The sequence below is a fragment of the Ursus americanus genome, chromosome 6 (genome assembly GCF_024610735.1).
Source record: "Ursus americanus isolate L20-20 chromosome 6, mUrsAme1.1.p, whole genome shotgun sequence".
NCBI classification, from domain to species: Eukaryota; Metazoa; Chordata; class Mammalia; order Carnivora; family Ursidae; genus Ursus; species Ursus americanus.
The window spans coordinates 33,722,309-33,742,878 of record NC_142132.1 but is presented as its reverse complement, the minus strand read 5'-3'; the positions used below and the strand labels follow the sequence as shown (position 1 = coordinate 33,742,878).

The following is a 20,570-nucleotide window of genomic DNA, read 5'->3' as shown; positions in this document are numbered from 1 at the left end:
AAAAAATCCTTTGTGCTCTGCCTGTTCATTCCTCCTTCCCCCACCCCCTGGCAACCACTGGTCTTTTCACTGTATCCATAATTTTGCCTTTTCCAGCGTGTCAAATAGTTGGAATCGTGTAGTACATGGCCTTTTCAAATTGGCTGCTTTCATTTAATAATACGCATTTCAGTTTCTTCCATGCCTTTTCACGGCTTAATTGTTCATCGATTTTGGGTGCGGATAAATATTCTAGTGTCTGGAGGTACCACAGACTGTTTATCCCTTCACCTACTGAAGGACATATTGGTAGCTTCCGTTATTTTGGCAATTATGAATAAAGCTGCTAAACGTCTGTGTGCAGGTTTTTACGTAAACATGAAACTACTTTGGGTAAATACCAGGGAGCATGACTGCTGGACTGTATGATAAGAACACCTTTCGTTTTGTAGGAAACGACCAACGCGGTCACACAATTTTGTATTCCCACCCGCAGTGAATGAAAGCTCCTATTGCCCCACATTCCTACCAGGACTTGGTGCCGTCAGTGTTTCGGATTTTGGCCATTCTAATAGGTATGTGGGTATCTTATCTTGTTTCAATTTGCATTTTCTTGAGGACGGATCGTGGAGCATCTTTTCACACGCTTATTTGCCACCTGTGTATCTTCTTTGGTCAGGTCTCTGTTAAGATCTTTTGCCTGTTTGCCAGCCCCCTCTCCAGCTTTATTGAGGTATAACTGACAGATAAAATTATGTATAAAGTGTACAATGTGGCGGCATGTGGCATCCTCAATAGGTGGAGCATGTGACACTGGATCTCAGGATTCTGAGTTCAAGCCCCACGTTGGATGTAGAGATTACTTAAAAATAAAGTCTTAAAATTGGGGTGCCTGGGTGGCTCCAGTTGGTTAGGCGTCTGACTTCGGCTCAGGTCATGATCTTGGGGTCCTGGGATGGGGCCCCATGTCAGGCTTTGAGCTCAGTGGGGGGTCTGCCTCGTCCTCTGCCCCTCCCCCACTCATGCTACTATTCTCTCCCTCAAACAAATAAACAAAATCTTTTTTAAAAATCTAAAAAAAAAAAGTGTGCAATGTGATGATTTGATGTATGTATACATTGTGAAAGGAGTCCTCCCATTGATGTGGGCCCATTTTATAATTGTGTTGTTTTCTAATTTTTGAGTTTGAAGTGTTCTTCCCATCCTTTGTATAATAGTTCAAATACATATTTTGCTAATAATTTCTCCCAGTCTGTGGCTTATCTTTTCATTCTCTTGATAATCTCTTTCACAGAGCCGAAAATTTTAATTTTAATGAAATCCAGCTTACTGATTATTTCTTTCATGGATTGTACCTTTGGTGTTGTATCTAAAAAGTCATCACCAAATCCAAGGTCATCTAGATTTTTTTCCTATATTGCCTTCTAGGAGTTTTATAGTTGTGTGCTTTATAGTTTTGTGCCTTTACATCTGCTATCCATTTTGAGTTAATTTTTGTGAAGGGTGTAAGGTTTGTGTCTAGATTATTTTTTTTTTGCCAAAAGCACTTTATTTATTTATTTTTAAATAAGATTTATTTATTTTAGAGAGAGAGAGAGAGCACGAGTGGGAGGACAGAAGGAAAAGGCAAGATAACCTCAAGCAGACTCCATACCAAGCATGGAGCTGGAGGTGGGGCTCAATCCCACGACCCTGAGATCATGACCAGAGCTGAAACCAAGGGTTGAACGCCTAACTGACTGCACCACCCAGGAGCCCCAGCACTTTTTAAAAACTTATTATTATATGGTATCACATATGCTTTTGATACTTTTCCTTTTTTAAAATTCATTTATTCCAGAAAGAGAGGGAATGCATGAGTGGAGGTGTAGGGGGAGAGGGAGAGAGAATCTCAAGCGGACTCCACGCTGAGCTCAGAGCCCGACATGGGGTTTGATCTCACCATCCCAGGATCACCACCTGAGCTGAAACCAAGAGTCAGACACTTAATCTTCTTTGCCACCCAGGAGCCCCAGGACTACTTATATTTAAAAATGAATCACTATGCAGAGAAGATAGCAAGAGTATTTCCATTTCAAATAAAAAAAAAATCACATTGAATTTTTTATTATTGAGCTGTAATTCATATAGCATAAGATTTGCCATTTTAAGATTTTTTGAGAGAGAGGGAGAGGGCTGGGGGGAGGGGCAGAAGGAGAGGGAGAGAGAATCGTGAGCAGGCTCCACACCCAGCCCAGAGCCCAGCACGGAGCCACACCGGGCTCAATCTCACAACCCTGAGATCATGACATGAGCGGAAATCAAGAGTCAGACCCTTAACTGACTGAGCCACCCAGGTGCCCCTGGATGCAAATTTTTATGTGGATATTTGTTTTAATTTCTACTGAGTGAATACCCAGGAGTGGAATTGCTAGGTCATGTGGTAAGTCTAGGAACTGCCAAACTGTTTTGCAAAGTGGCTGCACCATTTTGCATTCCTATCAGCAACATGTGAGGATTCCAATTTCTCTACATCCTTACAACACTTGTTATTATCTGTTTTTTGTTTTTGCTTTTAATATACTAGTGAATGTGAGGTAGTATCTCCACATTGAGATTTTAAAAGTACTTTTGGAACAATTACTGATTATAGATTAAACTATAGATTGTAGAATAAATATTAATTAGGGAACAATTATTTTAATCATTATTTTAATCAGTAAAAGAGCTTTTTTGAAAAGATTTTATTTATTTGTTTGACAGAGAGAGAGACAGTGAGAGAGGGAACACAAGCAGGCGGAGTGGGATAGGGAGAAGCAGGCTCCCTATGGAGCAGGGAGCCCAATGCAGGGCTCAATACCAGGACCCTGGGATCATGACCTGAGCTGAAGTCAGACTCTTAATGACTGAGCTACCAAGACGTCCCAGTAAAAGAGCTTTTCAAAGTTCAAAATTCAGTTATTTTGAAGTGATTAATGAGTGCAGTTAATGAATAATCACGATCTTCTACTCTAGCCTTGTTTTATGACTTCCCACAAGTCTCTAAATCAATTATATAACCCTGACAATTACACAAATATTGGAGGACTATATTTCTGATGGATAAAAACAGGATCTACAATAAAACCATTGACAGCTGGACATCCAGAATGACAGCACACAGAAAGAAAAATTTTCACTTTTGATACGAGAACAGAATATAACTAGTTACTCTTACTTGGGGTCTTTGCTTTAGCTTTTTTAACCGTTAATGAAAGCTTTTTTTTTTAATCCATTAGAATATAAATCCAGGATCTTTATCAGCACAGACTACGACATTTAACGGGACAGTAGCTGAATAAATATTTTTATGACCTCTTTCTTATGGTAGGTTGAATGGCTCCCCAAAAGACGTCAACTTCCTAATCCTTGTGAATGTTACCTTATACAGCAAAAAAGGACGTTGAAGATGTGATTAAGAATTTTGATATGGGGAGATCATCCCTGATTACCCAGGTAAACCCTAAATGTAATCACATGTATCCTTATAAGAGAGAGTCAGAAGGAGATTTGACACAGAAGGGAAAAAGGCATTGAGGCAGAGATTGGTGTGATGTGCCATAAGCCAACGAATGCTAGCAGTCACCAGAAGCTGGAAGGCATAAGGAACATTCTCCCCTAGAACTTCCAGAGGGGCCCAGCCCTGCTGATATCTTGATTTTGACCCCGTGAATTTGACTTCAGACTTCTGACCTCCAGAACTGTGAAAGAATGGACAATTTTTTAATCTATTTTTTGGCTATTAGGAATAATACTGTGGGGGCGCCTGGGTGGCGCAGTGGTTAAGGAATAATACTGTGATTGAACATTTGCATACCGATTTTTATCTGACATTTATTTTCATTTTTACTGTATGTATACCTAGGAGTGGAATTGCTGGGTCATGTGTTAAGTGTAGGAATTGCCAGACTGTTTCGCAGTCCATTTTAGACTTCTGGTCTCTAGAACTGCAAAAGAAAAAATAAGTTTGCTGTTTTAAACCACCAAGTTTGTGGTGATTTATTACAGCAGCCACAGGAAACCAATACACACACCCCTTGAAAAAAATCTGAAGTAAAATACTTAGATTCTGGAATTCTCCATATAATCTGCCTAACAATCAGATGTCAGGGTAGAATAAAAACAAGCAAGTTCTCAAGGAATTTATCTCCTCTGCACTCTTTTTCAGGATGTGATCCACCTAAAAAATGGAGTAAACCAAGAAAAAATACGCAAATGAAATCCAGAAAACATATCCAACCCAGGAAAAAGACAAAAGGAATTCCTGGGATAAAAAAGAAGGAAACCTGGGGATGGCAGCTGGGCTGCAAGTCTAGAGTAAGCAATCCAATCAGAAACAACCTGAAACTGATAGATTTCTGATGTGTCGAATTGGCAGAAAATTTTAGTGAGAGACTATTAGGAGCTGTAGGAAGAATTTGGAAATGTACAAGGAAAAGTAAGCAAACAAAACTAGGCAGTTATTAACTTTAGGATAGACAAAAAGAAAGAAAACATAATCTCACTAGTCTGAAATGCTCAGCTATGAATAGGCATAATAACCTAAATATAGATTTTCAATGTAACAGATATTGTAATTGTAATATTGGATGTATGGGGGAGGGAAAGCAGAGGAGATCATAACATTTGATAACCAAATCCTTATCTTCCATAACAGGAAGTCAATAAATAAAGTCCAAAGCTGAGTAGTCAAAAGATAACAGTAGATACAAATTCCTTACAAAAATGGAAATGTGTAAATACTAGAAAAAAATAGCTAAAACAAATTGAAAATTGTTGCTTCTGGAGTAGAGATTTGGAGGGACTGGAGTGGGATAAGGCAGGGAAATACCTTTTTGTTATAAGCCAATTATTACTATTTTTTTAAAAAGATTTTATTTATTTATTTGACAAGGAGAAAGAGAGAGAACAAGCACACACAAACAGGGGGAGCTGCAGGCAGAGGGAGAGCAAGAGGGAGAAGCAGACTCCCAGCTGAGCAGAGAGCCTGATGTGGGGCTTGATCCCAGCACCCTGGGATCATGACCTGAGCCGAAGGCAGACACTCAACTGACTGAGCCACCTAGGCGCCCTGAATTATTACTATTTAAATCTCAAAACAATGTCCACATTTTATTTTAAGAAAAATAAAAATCGATTAACTTATATAAGAAGTGCATACACTATTGAAAGGAAAATGCCAGAACAAAATACATGGGCAGTGATGTTGCTTTGGTGAAATCCAGGTTAACTATTCTTAGTTAATTTCTTTTTTTTATTTTTATTTTTTTTATTTTTTAAAGATTTTATTTATTTATTTGACAGAGATAGAGACAGCCAGTGAGAGAGGGAACACAAGCAGGGGGAATGGGAGAGGAAGAAGCAGGCTCCCAGTGAAGGAGCCCGATGTGGGACTCGATCCTGGAACGCCAGGATCATGCTCTGAGCCGAAGGCAGACGCTTAACAACTGAGCCACCCAGGTGCCCCTAAAAATAATTTCTAATCACAGACTTTCAAGACAGAAGTGTTGATTAGCTTGAGTAGTTTGGGCTCTACTGAGGCAATATAAAATAACATATCAGAGACAGCCACCCATGTGGTGTAACAAAACTCTTACAAATGTCCATAAGACCCTGGCTGTCTCCATTAGACTTAGTCTTGAGGGCAGGAACTATAATACAGACTATCTTTTCACTGCCTGGATGATAGTCAAGCACCCAACAAGGGTGTGATGAAAGTGAATGCATGTGCACTGAGAGGAAGAATAGATAGGTGGGGGAGATAGCAGTTAACGAATGACCTGTGATTTGGAATCAGAAAGAATTCTGAGTTCCTTCTCTGTCACTTATTACCTGTATGAGCACAGACAATAAACTTACTTGACCTATGTATTGATAAAATAGTGAGAAATAATAGTTCCTACTTCAGAGAATTGTTCTGAAGATTAAATGAGATCACGCATACAAAACCTTTCATAGAGTCTGACACATTGTAACTCTAGATAAATGGAAGCTATAACTATTACCCAATGGAGACCCTGGAATTTCTTGCATTGACCCAAATGACTGTTAATATAAACATTGTTTAGGTATTTCCTGAGAAAAAAAGAAATTAGCTTTTTTTTTTTTTTTGGTTTACTATGTACTAGCCACTTTATACATATTATTATTTTAATCTTCACAATAATAGTAATCATTATTATCTCCATTTTACAGATAAGGAAACCAATGTAGAGAAAGGTTAAGTAATTTCCTTCCACTCCTCATATATTTATTGAATGACTACTTTATGTAAGGCTGTGTTCAAGAACACTAAGAAAACAACATTGAATAAGACAATCCACAGTCCCTAATGAAATTTACATTCTAGCAGACTAGAGAGACAATACATTGACAATGTAATCACAGACTATAATATGTGTTATGAAGAAAATAAACAGGGTCTTGAAATAGGAGTAATATACTTTAGATAGAGTGGCCAGGAAAAGCCTTTTAAAAGAGAAAGTGGAGCTGAGATCTGAAGGATAAGAATGAGTAAGTCATGCAAAGAACCAAACTAAAAGGGATACAGGCAGAGGGTACAGCAAATGCAAAGGCCTCACTGCAAGAGAGCACTTAGAAGCTCTGGAGCATGGTAGTGAGCTATGTGGTTAGTAGCTGGAGTTGATGTTGGAATACACAAAGGCAGTATAATGAAGGCCTCACAGGACATGATCAGGAGTTTGGATTTTATTTTAAGTTCAATGAGAAACCATTGTGAGGTTAAAAAGTAAGTGAAGGGCATGGTCTGATTCTTTTAAAGGCTACTTCCCTTTGCAGAGTGAATGCAGTGGGGAAAGGAGAAAAGAGCAGAAGTAGGGAGACTTGTTAAGGACAGTGTTTCAGAGAAGAGATAAGAGACTTGGCCTACAACTGACAGAATGGGAGAAGATATTTGCAAATGTTTTATCAGATGAAGGGCTAGTATCCAAACTCTATGAAGAACTTACCAAACTCAACACCCAAAGAACAAATAATCAAATCAAGAAATGGGCAGAAGACATGAACAGACATTTCTCCAAAGAAGACATACAAATGGCCAACAGACAAATGAAAAAATGTTCAACATCACTCAGCATAAGGAAAATATGAATCAAAACCACAATGAGATACACCCTCCCATGGGTCAGAATGGCTAAAATCAACAACACAGGAAATGACATATGTTGTGGGGCTGCAGAGAAAGGGGAACCCTCTTACACTGTTGGTAGGAATGCAAGCTGGGGCAGCCACTCTGGAAAACAGTATGGAGGCTCCTCAAAAAGTTGAAAATAGACCTACTCTACAACCCAGCAATTGCACTACTGGGTATTTACCCCAAAGATACAAATGTAGTGATCTGAAGGGGCACCCGTACCCCAATGTTTATAGAAGCCATGTCCACAATAGCCAAACTATGGAAAGAGCCCAGATGTCCACCAACAGATGAATGTATAAAGATGAATACTACTCAGCCATCAAAAAATATGAAAACTTGCCATCTGCAATGACATAGGTGAACTAGAGGGTATTATGCTAAACGAAAAAAGTCAGAGAAAGACAAATACCATACGCTCTCCCTCATGTGGAATTTAAGAAACAAAACAGAGGATCATTGGGGAAGGGAGGGAAAAATAAAACAAGAGGAAATCACAGAGGGAGACAAACCATAAGGGATTCTTAATCATAGGAAACAAACTGAAGGTTTGCTGAAGGGGGGGAGGCGGGGAGGATGGGGTAACTGGGTGACGGACATTAAGGAGGGCATGTGATATAATGAGCACTGGGTATTATATAAGACTGATGAATCACTGAACTCTGCCTCTGAAACTAATAACACTATATATTAATTGAATTTAAATTTAAAAAAGAGAGAGAGACTTGGCCTAGAGCGATGGCAGAGGCGGTAAAACCAATAGGAATGCACTGGCCGTGGTGGAGGACGAAGGAATCAAAGGTCTGGTTAGTGCCATGGGTCCAGATGAAGATTAGGGTGGCAATAAGGGGGATAAAGAGTTCCGTTTTGTACAGGTCCATTTTGAGATGCTGGTGAGCCACCATAGACAACAGCAGACACCTGGCTTTGCATAATGAAGGTGACCAGCGATCCGAGCCGGATACTGAGAGGTCTCCTTAGGGGAATGCAGAAGGTTAATAAGTGGAGAAACACAAAGGGCGCCTGAGAGTTTTCCATTCCATCCGGCCCTTACTTAAAAATATAAAATGATACCTAGGTTCCTATGGGCTAAGTGTGACCCAAAAGCTCAGCTCCTTGAGCCAACTGGGGCATAGGCCCATGGTTCAGTATTTCCTGGGCCTGGGTCCCATACCCGAAGATGTCCAGTCACCCCAAACAGGGCCAGGACGCTCGCAGTACGTCTACGGAAAGCCGGAGGTAATCCGGCGGGGGCGGGGCCCAGAGAGCGCTGCCTGCTGGGATTTGTAGGCTGACCTCGGCGGGAGTTGGCGCTACCTCCTTGAGATGCCCGCGGGGTTCATCGCCACGTAGAGGGAGCTAAGCGCACTCTGAGCCTGCGTCAGTCGTTCCGGAACAGTTGTCCGAAAAGGCAAGTGCGGTACTGCCTTTTGCTCGGAATCATTCAACGGTGACATCTTCTCATCAATTAAAGGATAAATTCAGAGTCCTAAAAATGACATTTAACATCCCTTTCATCGCGGTTTGGTACTCGTAGTAACCTTATTTCTTAACACTTCCTAGTTACTAAAGGCTATTCTGGACGCTGCCTCCGAGAAAGGGGCTCGCTTTGGACCTCTCTCCTCTGTGCTTCCATAACACTGTCGTACAATTCGCTAATAGTAATTATAATCGTGGGCAGCTTTCCTGACACTACATGTACTAGCCTAAGCTATTTGCCCGCGCTGGCTCAGTTCTCACAGAACCCTCTGAGATGGTTGCTATTATTTACATTTTGAAGATAAGGAAATCTTGGTTTTACAGACGTTATGTAACTTGGGCAAGGTCACGTTGAAGAGTCACACTGTTAACTCGTGCATCTCTCCCGTCGGACTACGAGTTCCAGGCGGGTACGGACAGACCAGCTTTTTACTTTCCCGCGGGCCACGCCCCGGGGGCGGGGGCTCTGGTGACGACACCGCGTCCCATGGTGCCTCGCGCGCCCGCGCTGCTATTGGCTTGGCGTCTGGGCTCCTTTTTCAAATTGAGGCGCCGAGTCGTTGCTCGGTTTCCGAGGCTTCGGGCGGAGACGATATTGGTGATTCCGAGGCTCCCGCTAGTGCGGGACAGACGCCTCGATCAGTCAGATCCGCTGGTGGGGAGTGGAGACATCGAGCTGCTTGCGTGGCTTCCCCCGGCCGCGCCAGTACCCGGCGGGGGAGGTGGGCACCCGGGACGCGCCGTCCGCAGGCCCCTCCGCGCCCCACAGCGCCGGAGTCCGCAGCCAGGCCTTGACCTTCGCGCGGAGATCGTCATGGCGTCCCAGCCGAATTCCTCCGCGAAGAAGAAAGAGGAGAAGGGAAAGAACATCCAGGTGGTGGTGAGATGCAGGTAGGGCGAATCCGGCAGGATTGGGAATGCCGGGCTTTGCTGGCTTTGCTGCTGGGCTCCCTCTTGTGCTGTCCGGAGAGAGGAACTTTGTTTTCAATTTCTGCGGGGAGCAAACCTTCCTGTTTCGTAGTTCTCTGCATTCGGTCGATGAAAATGACACCAGATTGCTGTGAGGAGTAAATTAGTGTCTGTTTCGGAAGAAAGGGTATTTGTATCGGAGGTTATAGTTTAAACTGCTGTTCAGAAGGAGAATTTGGTCGCCGGTCTTTAGGGAAAAGTGTGTTCTTTTAAAAAAACTATTGTTGGAAAAGACTTAGGTGGCGCTTTTATATGCCACTCCTTGCAGTTTCTCAGTTTGGGAGTAAGACTGCATACCTACTTTGCAGGTGTTTTAGTACTGATGTTGGCATTACCGTCCTCTCCATCATCTCTAAAAGCATAATCGATCACTTGTTCTCTTTCTTCTAGATGCAATATTTTTAAAATCCCTACTAAACAAGGAAACATCATTGTATTTAAATTTTAAGTGTTAGCTTATAGAGTGAGTTTATGTTTTTAAAAGGAGACAACTTTAGCCAGTATAGCTTTCTGATTATATTGCAAGTTGGTCTTCCTTCGACCAAGGGAGATAGTTTCTTCTGGGTGAGTGGGTGAAAGTGTTCAACTCTGCCCAGATTGATTTCCAAATAACTCCCCAATTTTAAAATTAACCAGTAGAGGAAGAACATACTTGTTATACAAACTGTTCTTAATTATAGATTGATTTATTCAGGTTTTTAGAAACCCTCCACAGTTTACTGGTCTATGTGTGGTTTTGTGTGTCTGTTTTTGTTGCTGTTGTTTTAAAAATTCTACCAACTATCAGCAACTTTTCTGTAAATCCAAAAGTTCTAAAATTTAAAAAAAGGGGGAGGGTTATTTTTAAAATGTGTGAACAAACTTTCTTAAATTATTGCCTCCTCAGCTTTGGTGACTTGAATTGTAGATGTCAAAGATAATAATAGCTAGCTTTCTGAACTAGGTGTCAGAGAGGAAATTTGATGGTAATGTTAAGTTCGACCACTTACTTGTTACACTCCAGGGCTTCTGTTAATAGTTACTGCTTTTGAAGAGTAAAAAAAAAAATTAACAGACTGTAATACAAACGCAAATTTTTATTTATTTATTTTTTAACGATTTTATTTTTAAGCAATCTCTACATCCAGTGTGAGGCTCGAATTCACAACCTGGAGATAAGAGTTGCATGCTCTGCCTACTGAGCCAGCCAGACCCCCACAAACGCAAATTTTTAGATTATTTTGATCGTTTAATAAGGCCAGACAATATTACTTTTTCTGGATGGTTTTATTTTCTTTAATTTTCTTTTTTATTGTTAGTTACAAAATATGTCAGACCTATAATAAGTTGTAGAGAACAAAGTAACAAACTTCTGTGTATCCATTACCTGAATTAGGAACAAAACAATCATTACAGTTGGAGCCCCATTGTATCCCTCTCCAGCCCCCTTCCTCTACCCAGGAATAAAACATTATTCATGTTTATTATCCCCATAGATTTTATTTATTTATTTGACAGAGAGAGACAGCCAGTGAGAGAGGGAACACAAGCAGGGGGAGTGGGAGAGGAAGAAGCAGGCTCCTAGCAGAGAAGCCTGATGTGGGGCTCGATCCCAGAACCCTGGGATCACTCCCTGATCCCAGAACCCTGGGATCACGCCCTGAGCCGTAGGCAGACACTTAACGACTACGCCACCCAGGCGCCCCTATCCCCATACATTTCAAGTCTTACCTCAAAAGAGATTTCTTTTACTTCGTCACTAATGAAAAGTGCTTAGGTTGTGTCTAGTTATTTACAATAATTTTTGTATAAAGAGATGTCTTTCTTTTCATGCTTTCTTTTCTTTTTCAAATATCTTTCCTAGGGCAAATATGTCCTTAAGCTTTAGAAAATAAACAATTTATGAGGCCCTTGGGGTTGTCAAACCCATTCTGTAAAGGTCTCATGTAGTCAGTATTTTAAAGTTTTTTAGGCTTTGCAAACCACATGTAATCTCTGTTACATATTCTCTGATTTTTTTTTTTTAGTTTTACATTTTTAATTGGCACAATTTATTGTAACCTAAAAGGTCAGCAAGATTTCAAGAGAGAGATAACTTTATTACTTTGTTACAATGAATACAATCTTTATGATGTTCTTTACTTGTATTATAACTATATGAAGAGAATTTTTTATTCTACCTATACACAGTTCAAGAGAAGGATATATATAACTGGAATTGAGGAACTGATAGTTTTTATAGAGAGAAGTTTTTATAAGGAAATAGGCTTTGATACATGTATATACAAAGACACGCGTATGCAAAACATTCCTCCCACTTGTATAAGTGTAAGCATAAGTCCTATTAAGAACATAATATAAAGGTTTTAGGATGTAAGTTAATCTTAGCATTTTAATCTAGACGAGTGCTTTAGCAATTTAGACCTGAACTTTTATAAATCATTCATATATTTAAAAGCATATAATTGTGTTTTAAAAAAGGCCTAGACAAGCTTTCCTTAAACAGTGACCCAATGTGATGCTATAGTTACCAAACGGAAAACAAGACTGTTGATTCTGCATTAAATCAGCAAAGGATGTTTTCGAGAAAGGACAACTTGGAAAAGGAAGACTTCAGAGTTCATTATTCCAAGTTCAGAGCATTTTAAGTTATTCGCAGTGGTTCCCAAATAAGCTGAAGGTAGATCTCTTTAAGGAGCTGCTTGTAATTTGCTTTGTTGGGAAGAGACACAGAACTGTTTCACTATTCCACTATAAGATGATGCAAGTTTTTTTATCCTTGAGAAGATTTTCTGAAGTTGGTATCCCTGTCAGCAAAGAGTCACTCCTGGCATGCTCCTCACAGTAGAACATGAGGTCTGATGATGCCATTGAAACCTTTGTTCTTTTATGGAGGCCTCTGGTCTCAACTGCTGCACAGTTCTTGCCTGGGCTATGTTTGTTGGTGCTTGCTGTTTTGCTGGACATCTTTTACCTGAAATCAGTAAGACTGTGTGTTCCATTGTTTTCATGTTTAAGTGGTAGAATGAATGTGCCAAAAAACTGCTACCATTGCAGAATCTGATTTTTTTTAAACAATCCTTTAAAATTGTAAAAATCATTCTAGGTCTCTGGTAAGACAAGGGCCAGATTTGGCCCACAGATTGAAGGTTATAGACCCCTCACATGATCTAGCTACTGGCTATCTTTATTACACCCTACTTAACTCCCCTGCCCTCCCCAAACCCCCACCACCCCCTCATCTACCAGGCTCTACCTTGGGGCCTTTGCAATTTTACTCTGCCTAGAAAGGTTTCCCACCAAAATAGCTACATGACTGGCTCACTCACTTTTTAGATTCTGCTTAAATATCATTAAATATCAGAGAAGAGAAGCCTGCCCTGACCACCCTAAAATAGTAATAGCAACTGACCATTATCCCCCATCATCAATTCCAATCCCACTTAGTCTGTTTTATTTGCTTTGATTTCTAATTTATCAACACCCGATATACCTATTTATAACACTAGAATAAAAGCTCCCTGAGAATAGGAACTTGGGTGTTTTGGGTTTTTTGAAACTTGGTCTTGTTCACTGGTATACCCTCAGTTCCTAGACAAATGTCTATCACATAATAAGTACTTGATGAATACTTATGGAACGAATGAATGAATGTAATGTAACTGTAGTGAGGCCAACAAACTGATGGGTTTATTAACGTAATTAGCAGGAACCATACAATTTCTAATTAGAGAAGTTTGGTTAGGAATATAGTGGCTTGGCAGTACTTTTCATTATAGTACAAATAGTTATTAAAGCTCTTCAGTGTGAGTTTTGATAATTTTTAGAAATGTGTGGTCTGTGTGAATATCTACTACTTGGTTGTGACATCTTGGGTGGTATTCGTTTGGTTAACGTCATCACACATCCAGGCAAAGAGATTAGTTGAGAGATGCTAAGAATGATAGACTAACTGAAAAAGCTTTAACCACATGAGAGCAATTCATTCTACTTGATATTCTTGGCCTATCTCAGTATAAGTTGGTTTTGACTTAGGTTTGTTGAACTTTTAATAATATTGCATGTCCTGGTTTATGTTCATTGTGTAGGTTTCACTACATTTGACAATCGATAGCATTATTATATATTACCTGGAAGTTGGTGAGTTAAATTTCCCAGGATCACAAATTTTGTTTTCTGACTGTCAAAAATATACTAGGGATGGGGCATGCCAGAGGATGTTCTATCGTTTTTAAAATAAATAGCCACTTGGTTTGTCTAATGATGAGGAGAAAGATAATTTCCTATTTGCCATTTCCTTTCATAATATGTGATACTGAATGCGAAAAATGAACTCAGGTCAAGAGTACATCTCTCTCTTTGGCCCAGATATGTGTTAAGTATATACATATCTGAATGATGCCACTGTGTGGACTATGGTTCTTTTCACCTCTTCCATCATTCCTCTTAGGATGACATTTATTAAGCTATGTAGTTTAACAGATACCAGGATGCCTGCTATGTGCCAAGCACAGTAGGAGCCATTGGGAAACTGTAAACTAAATAGAATTTCTTTTCTTTTCTTTTTCTCTCTTTTCTTTGAGAGAGAGGGGGCACGTGTGTGAGTGAGTAGGGGGTTGGGGAGACAGAGGGAGAGGGAGAGAGAATCCCAAGCAGGCTCCACACCCAGCGCAGAGCTGGCACAGGGCTCAATCCCATAACCCTGAGATCATGACCTGAGCAGAAATCAAGAGTTGGACGCTCAACCCACTGAGCCACCCAGGCGCCCCTAAGCAGGATTTCTTTTCCTACGTTGTGAGGTTGGTGCTATTACTTAGCCCCGTTTTTCAAATGGGGAAGAATGCACAGAGGGCTACATTGTCCAAGCAGACTTGATCAAGAGTCCTCACTCTACTGAAAGCCCAAGAAGGAATTTAGCTTAGAAGATTAATTCCTTTGGGAGTCTCTCCCATCACCCATGCTTCCTCCACCCCTCCCTGTCCCAATCAATTACATTTTTGCTATATATTCCTATAGCACCCTTTACATACCCTTTCTAAACATTACTTCTCTTATCATCATTTGTTTTATGTTGCTATTCCCCACTAAGACAAACCGAGTTAACACATATGAAGCATTTTGAGTAGTGAGTACCTGGCACATGGTAAATACTCACTGTATTTGTCATTATTTTTATCTATTTTTTATCTTGTGCCAGGTTAGTACTAACTGACAGGTTAGTATTTTGAACACAAATTTGGCATGTTCTTTCTATTACATCATAACCTAACTTTCTCAGACTCTAGGAATAGTGGAAATAGAATTCTGAAAAATAAGTTTCGTATTTTTTTACAAGTTAATTGTGTTAGCATCTACTCCAAGAAGCTGTCAGAATTGTCATGTTTTACATGTCTTTGAAAGTAAAAAAAAAACCCTATTTTTTATTTCTGGGAGTTGAAACTAAAAATTCTGCTGTTTGCTTTAGCAGTATCATTTAGTCCCCCATTTATCCTTGTCACCAATAGTGTTGTCAAAAAACTTCACTTTGTTATTGTCTAAGGTATTAATGACAATGTCATCTGTAATATAACTAAGAGTTTTTAAATAACTTTGTACATTTCTTTTTATAGACCATTTAATTTGGCAGAACGAAAAGCTAATGCCCATTCTGTAGTAGAATGCGATCATGTACGAAAAGAAGTTAGTGTACGAACTGGAGGATTGGCCGACAAGAGCTCAAGGAAAACATATACTTTTGATATGGTACCTATTTCTTTCTTTTCTTTTTTTTCTTCATCTTCTTTTTTTTTTTTTGGTTTTATTTATCTGTTAGAGAGCATGTGCAGGAGTGGGGTGGGAGCAGAGAGAGAGTAAAAAGCAGACTTGTGCTGAGTGCAGAGCCCAACATGGGGCTTGATCTCACCAACCCAAGATCACCACCTAAGCCAAAATCAATGCCCAACCTGCTGAGCCACCCAGGTGCCCCTGGTCCCTATTTCTTAAAATGCTGCTACTCCTTTATTAGTTACTATGTAAAGTTATTCTCATATACATATTTCCTCTAGGTTCTAGTGTACAATTCCAAGTTTCAATTGACTCTTTGAGTTGTCAAATGGTTTCTATTGGGTTGAATGAGTTAATATATTAAAAACAAAATTCTTAAAGTAATTTTGAAGTATTTTTTAACTGAAGAATTGCTTTGATTTTTTTTTTTTTTTGATAGGTTTTTGGAGCTTCTACTAAACAAATTGATGTTTACCGAAGTGTTGTTTGTCCAATTCTGGATGAAGTTATTATGGGTTATAATTGCACTATTTTTGCGTGAGTAAAACACTGTTTTTCAAATTGTGAAAAAGTTTAAATGCATGTATTTGTTTTCTGTTTACCACTTTTGTTAATTTTGACAGATATGGCCAAACTGGCACTGGAAAAACCTTTACAATGGAAGGTGAGAGGTCACCTAATGAAGAGTACACTTGGGAGGAGGTATTTATTGTTTATAATAGATTTCTGTTTCTAAAGTGGCTGAAATATAACTGAATAAAAAACTTGGTTGAAAACTGCTTTCTTGAAATAGAGAAGATCAGTATACCCATGTCAAACATGATGGTAGGATAAACTACTATTTTAGTAAAATTAAAGTGTATGGTATGGTTCCTGTTTAAGAAACGTAGTGTCTTTAGGAGAGAAAGGACCAATACATATGGCACGGTTAAGTGATAAGAGAGGGGTCTGTTTGGGACAGAATAGTTGGAGCAGGATATTGTGGAAAAGTGGCATGTGAATACGGCTTGAAAGGGAAGGCTTTGCAGTGTGGGAGTGAGTGTCATAAAGTTAACATAGCCAGGGGCAGCATGGTATTTCATCAACAATGACCTTGAGTATTTAAGAAATTAAGAGTATGTTGTTGGATAGTATAGAAAGCACATAGTACGTTTTACAAAGATTTTCATCTAGTGTGTTTAAGTGAGTTTAATGACTAAGTTAATTTTCCAAATTGTTAACATTTAAGTTGATCCTTTTTTCTAGCAGTTACATAGTTGAGGCATTAATAACTTTAAGCATGGATAATAAACTTATGGCATTGTAACCATAGGAGATAAGGAATAGGCTTAAAGGACAGTTTCAAAATTTAGAAATTCATAATAATTTTATTACAGATGCTTAGATATTTGAGAAACAACTGTGTTTAAGTTAGAATTAGGGAATATACTGTTAGATGGGCCACTTTTCTGTTAACATGGTAGTATTATTAATGTTCTCATGAGACAAGTTAGAAAGAATTATTAAACTTGGCTTTCTAAGTAGGTTAGTTCAGTTGGTTTCTATGTAATACTCAGGCATGAAGTGGCTGATGGATAGGACAGACTTGTGGAAGATACAAAGAAAAATAATTACTGATGAATAAACTCTTATAAATGATTTGGCTTCTCTAATATTCGGTTAGTTTTTTCTTGTTTTGAAATATTTGTGTTTAAAGATTTTATTTATTTTAGAGAGGGAGAAGAGAGCATGTGAGTGGAGGGAGGAGCAGAGGGGGAGGGAAAGGAAGAAGGAAAGAACCTCAAGCAGACCCCGTGATAAGTGCAGAGCCCAACTCAGGGCTTGATCCCATGACCCAGAGGGCGTGACCAGAGCTGAAACCAAGAGTTCGATGCCTAACCAACTGAGCCACCCAGGCGCCCTTGACATATCTGTGTTTAAATATATCATAAAGGAGTTCCTTGTTATATGTGTTTTAACTGCCATGGTAACTGGCATTCTTCCTTTATTTTAGTCCTTTTAATATTATAATTTCAGGATCCCTTGGCTGGTATAATTCCACGTACTCTTCATCAAATTTTTGAGAAACTTACTGATAATGGTACTGAATTTTCAGTCAAAGTGTCTCTGTTGGAAATCTATAATGAAGAACTTTTTGATCTCCTTAATCCATCTTCTGATGTTTCTGAGAGACTACAGATGTTTGATGATCCCCGTAATAAGGTAACTCAGTCTTTGAGAGTGAAATGTCTCTGGATTTTAATGTGTGATGCTTTGAGAAATCGGTATATATATGCTTTTTACCAGTCTAATGGATGATCTTTTGTATTTGGTCAGAGGGGGGTGATAATTAAAGGTTTAGAAGAAATTACAGTACACAACAAGGATGAAGTCTATCAGATTTTGGAAAAGGGGGCAGCAAAACGGACAACTGCGGCAACTCTGATGAATGCATACTCCAGGTAAGAAAGCTAGTGTCCTTACCCTCCCACTCCATTTTCTTTTTAAAGTGGGAAGTCAAATTGGGGCAGGTCAAAGAATGTGAGTCGCATACCTAGATTGTAAGTATGCTTCATTTCATGGTTTAGTAACTGGCTTGAGATTTAGAAGCAAGCACTAGTATTGGAAGAATGCTGAAAGGAGAACAAAGACAAGTCGAATTCGAGCAGAAGTATTAAACTTTTTAAAGTAGATTATTTTTTCTCAAATGAAATCGTACACAGAAGCTTAGATTAGGGGCGCCTGGGTGGCGCAGTCCTTAAGTGTCTGTCTTCAGCTCAGGGCGTGATCCCGGCATTCCGGGATCGAGCCCCACATTAGGCTCCTCCGCTGGGAGCCTGCTTCTTCCTCTCCCACTCCCCCTGCTTGTGTTCTCTCTCTCACTGGCTGTCTGTCTCTGTCAAATAAATAAATAAAATCTTTAAAAAAAAAAAAAGCCTAGATTAATACGTGCCTGTTGTAGTTGATTTGAGGGTGGGATGCTTGGAGGCTTACCTCCTCAGCCCCATGAAGGTTTTCCCTGAGCACTTTTTTGGGGCCCCCATGGATACCTAGAACAAAGTTTGAAAGCCCATGGTTTAAGAATTAGAAGAAAGTCAAATGGCTTCATTTAAATTTTTTCCCCAGCGTTATTGCAGTATGATTGACAAAAATTACATATATTTAGGTTGTACATTATTTAAACTTTTTCAGATGACTTTGTTTAATATGGGAAGACATGGTCACTAACACTGGCTTTCCAGGGTAGAAAGGGGCATGTTTGATAGCACCCTGTATAGAATGAATCCCAAATTGTAGAAAAGCAGTTTACTAAGTCAGGTGATTTTTTTCTCTGCTCGTCTTTAAAGGGCATCAGAGTGTAATGAAGAAAGTATTCAGAGTGTAATGAAAAGAGCTATGGATTGGGAGTTAGATATTTGTGTTTAGTTCTAGTTCTGCAGTTAACCAAATATGTGACTTCGGGTAAATAAGTGAACTTATCTGAATATCAGTTTCCCTGACCTATAAAATAATTATTAGAAATAGATCTCAGGGGGTGCCTGGGTGGCTCAGTCGTTAAGCATCTTCCTTTGGCTCAGGTCATGATCCCAGGGTCCTGGGATGGTGCTCTGCATCAGGCTCCCTGATCAGCAGGAAGCCTGCTTCTCCCTCTCCCACTCCCCCTGCTTGTGTTCCCTCTCTCGCTGTGTCTCTCTCTGTAAGGTAAATGAATAAAATCTTTAAAAAAGAAAAGAAAAGAAAAGAAAAGTAATAGATCTCAGGGTGCCTGGCTGGCTCAGTCAGAAGAGCATGTGACTCTTGATCTCGGCATCATGAATTTGAGTCCCACAATGGGTGTAAGAGATTACTTAAATAAATAAAACCTAAAAAAAAAAAAAAAAAAGAATTAGCTCTCTTATTTCTTTGCTCTCTTATAACTGGAAATTTCTGCAACTCTATAAAAAATTGTGTATGCATTTAAAGAAAGAAGAAAAATAACGTAATGTGAAAATAATGAAAGTCATGGAATTATGGGTGATTTTATGATTTTAATTAAATTTTCCTATAATAGCTTTCCATTTAAAAAATTATATAGAATTTGGAGGAATGAGTTTAAGACTGGGTAATATTTCTTTTCTCTAAATACCTTCCTTTTAAAGAAATTCCTGCTTTTTCATAAATTTGTATAATTTAAGACCCTTAAGATTTTATTTATTTGAGAGAGAGAGAGAGAGTTTGCATGCGGGCATGACGGGGGAGGGGGCCGGTATATGGAGGGGCAGAGGGAGAAGCAGACTCCCTGCTGAGTAAGGAGCCCAACTCTGGACTTAATTGATCTCAGGACTCTGGGATCATGACCTAAACTGAAGGCAGACGCTTAACTGACTGGGCCACCCAGGGCCCTCTTGGACTCATGTTTTTATATGTAGACTTGAGTAAAGGTCTATGAATGTATGTGGAAAAGTGAAGGAAAACATTCAATTTTCCGAAATCAGAGTTGAGTTCTACGCTTAATTGCATTAATTCCATAATCTTGGATTAGGAATGGGTAAATACTAGTAGAAAAATATAAAATGTATATTGAATTCAGGTTTATAGTTTCTTTATATTTTTCCTGTGCCCTTCTCCTTTTCTGTAATTTTAAGTAATAAATAAAATGTGATTCTTATTGTAAAACTTTCCAAGTAACACGAGAAGTACAAATAAAATTAAAAATTACCATATTCCTCACTACCCATCACTGACATTAACAAACAGTGTTGTTCACCTAATGTCATTGATACAGGAATAAAAGAGGTCTTTGGTTGTCTATATAATTTTTGTATCCCTCAGATAAAAGCTGAATGTCAGTACATAGAATAAGGTAGACATTGGAACACTTTACGGTCTAGTGGTAATTATCTGGTAGTATTTCTGTAATCATTGCTATTTACTATTTGCCTTTCAAGAGAGGGTATTAACTATTTCTGATGAATTCTCAAAGCGAAACAATATATTTTACAACAGTTGACACTGAAGGCAAGTAATCTGATGGTTTCTGTGGTACTGTTTAAATTTATAGTAATGACCTATTTCAAGAGATTCTTATAAATAGGAAGATTGATTGCAAGCCTTCTCTTCTGACATACCAGGCAGCCGTCCCAACCCAACCCCACAGCCAGCTTTTAGAGGTCTGAGAATTCTAGTTCCTAAGTCTTTTAGGTAGTTTCTTATTGGGGTCCCCTCTGTAGGCAGCAGGTACAAGGAAGCAAAAACCTAAGCATTGTTCTGT

General features: G+C 39.2%; 1 protein-coding gene, 1 long non-coding RNA gene and 1 pseudogene across 2 annotated transcripts in view; 2 read left to right on the top strand and 1 right to left on the bottom strand.

Annotated features, from left to right (window-relative positions):
- The first annotated feature begins 438 nt into the window (after positions 1 to 438).
- LOC123800386 (uncharacterized) lies at positions 439 to 5,059 on the top strand. The gene is made up of 3 exons (XR_006781906.2): positions 439 to 554; positions 3,329 to 3,453; positions 4,166 to 5,059. It is a non-coding gene; the product is annotated as an uncharacterized LOC123800386 (long non-coding RNA).
- A 4,098-nt stretch (positions 5,060 to 9,157) lies between these two features.
- Positions 9,158 to 20,570, top strand: part of KIF11 (kinesin family member 11) — a 49,113-nt gene continuing 37,700 nt past the window's right edge. The window contains exons 1-6 of the mRNA XM_045809998.2: positions 9,158 to 9,520; positions 15,187 to 15,319; positions 15,780 to 15,877; positions 15,964 to 16,042; positions 17,357 to 17,542; positions 17,657 to 17,781. Coding sequence (XP_045665954.1) covers positions 9,444 to 9,520; positions 15,187 to 15,319; positions 15,780 to 15,877; positions 15,964 to 16,042; positions 17,357 to 17,542; positions 17,657 to 17,781 — 698 coding nt within the window. The 5' untranslated portion in view covers positions 9,158 to 9,443. The remainder of the gene's footprint in view (positions 9,521 to 15,186; positions 15,320 to 15,779; positions 15,878 to 15,963; positions 16,043 to 17,356; positions 17,543 to 17,656; positions 17,782 to 20,570) is intronic.
- Positions 10,715 to 12,753, bottom strand: LOC123800352 (guanine nucleotide-binding protein G(I)/G(S)/G(O) subunit gamma-12 pseudogene; annotated as a pseudogene).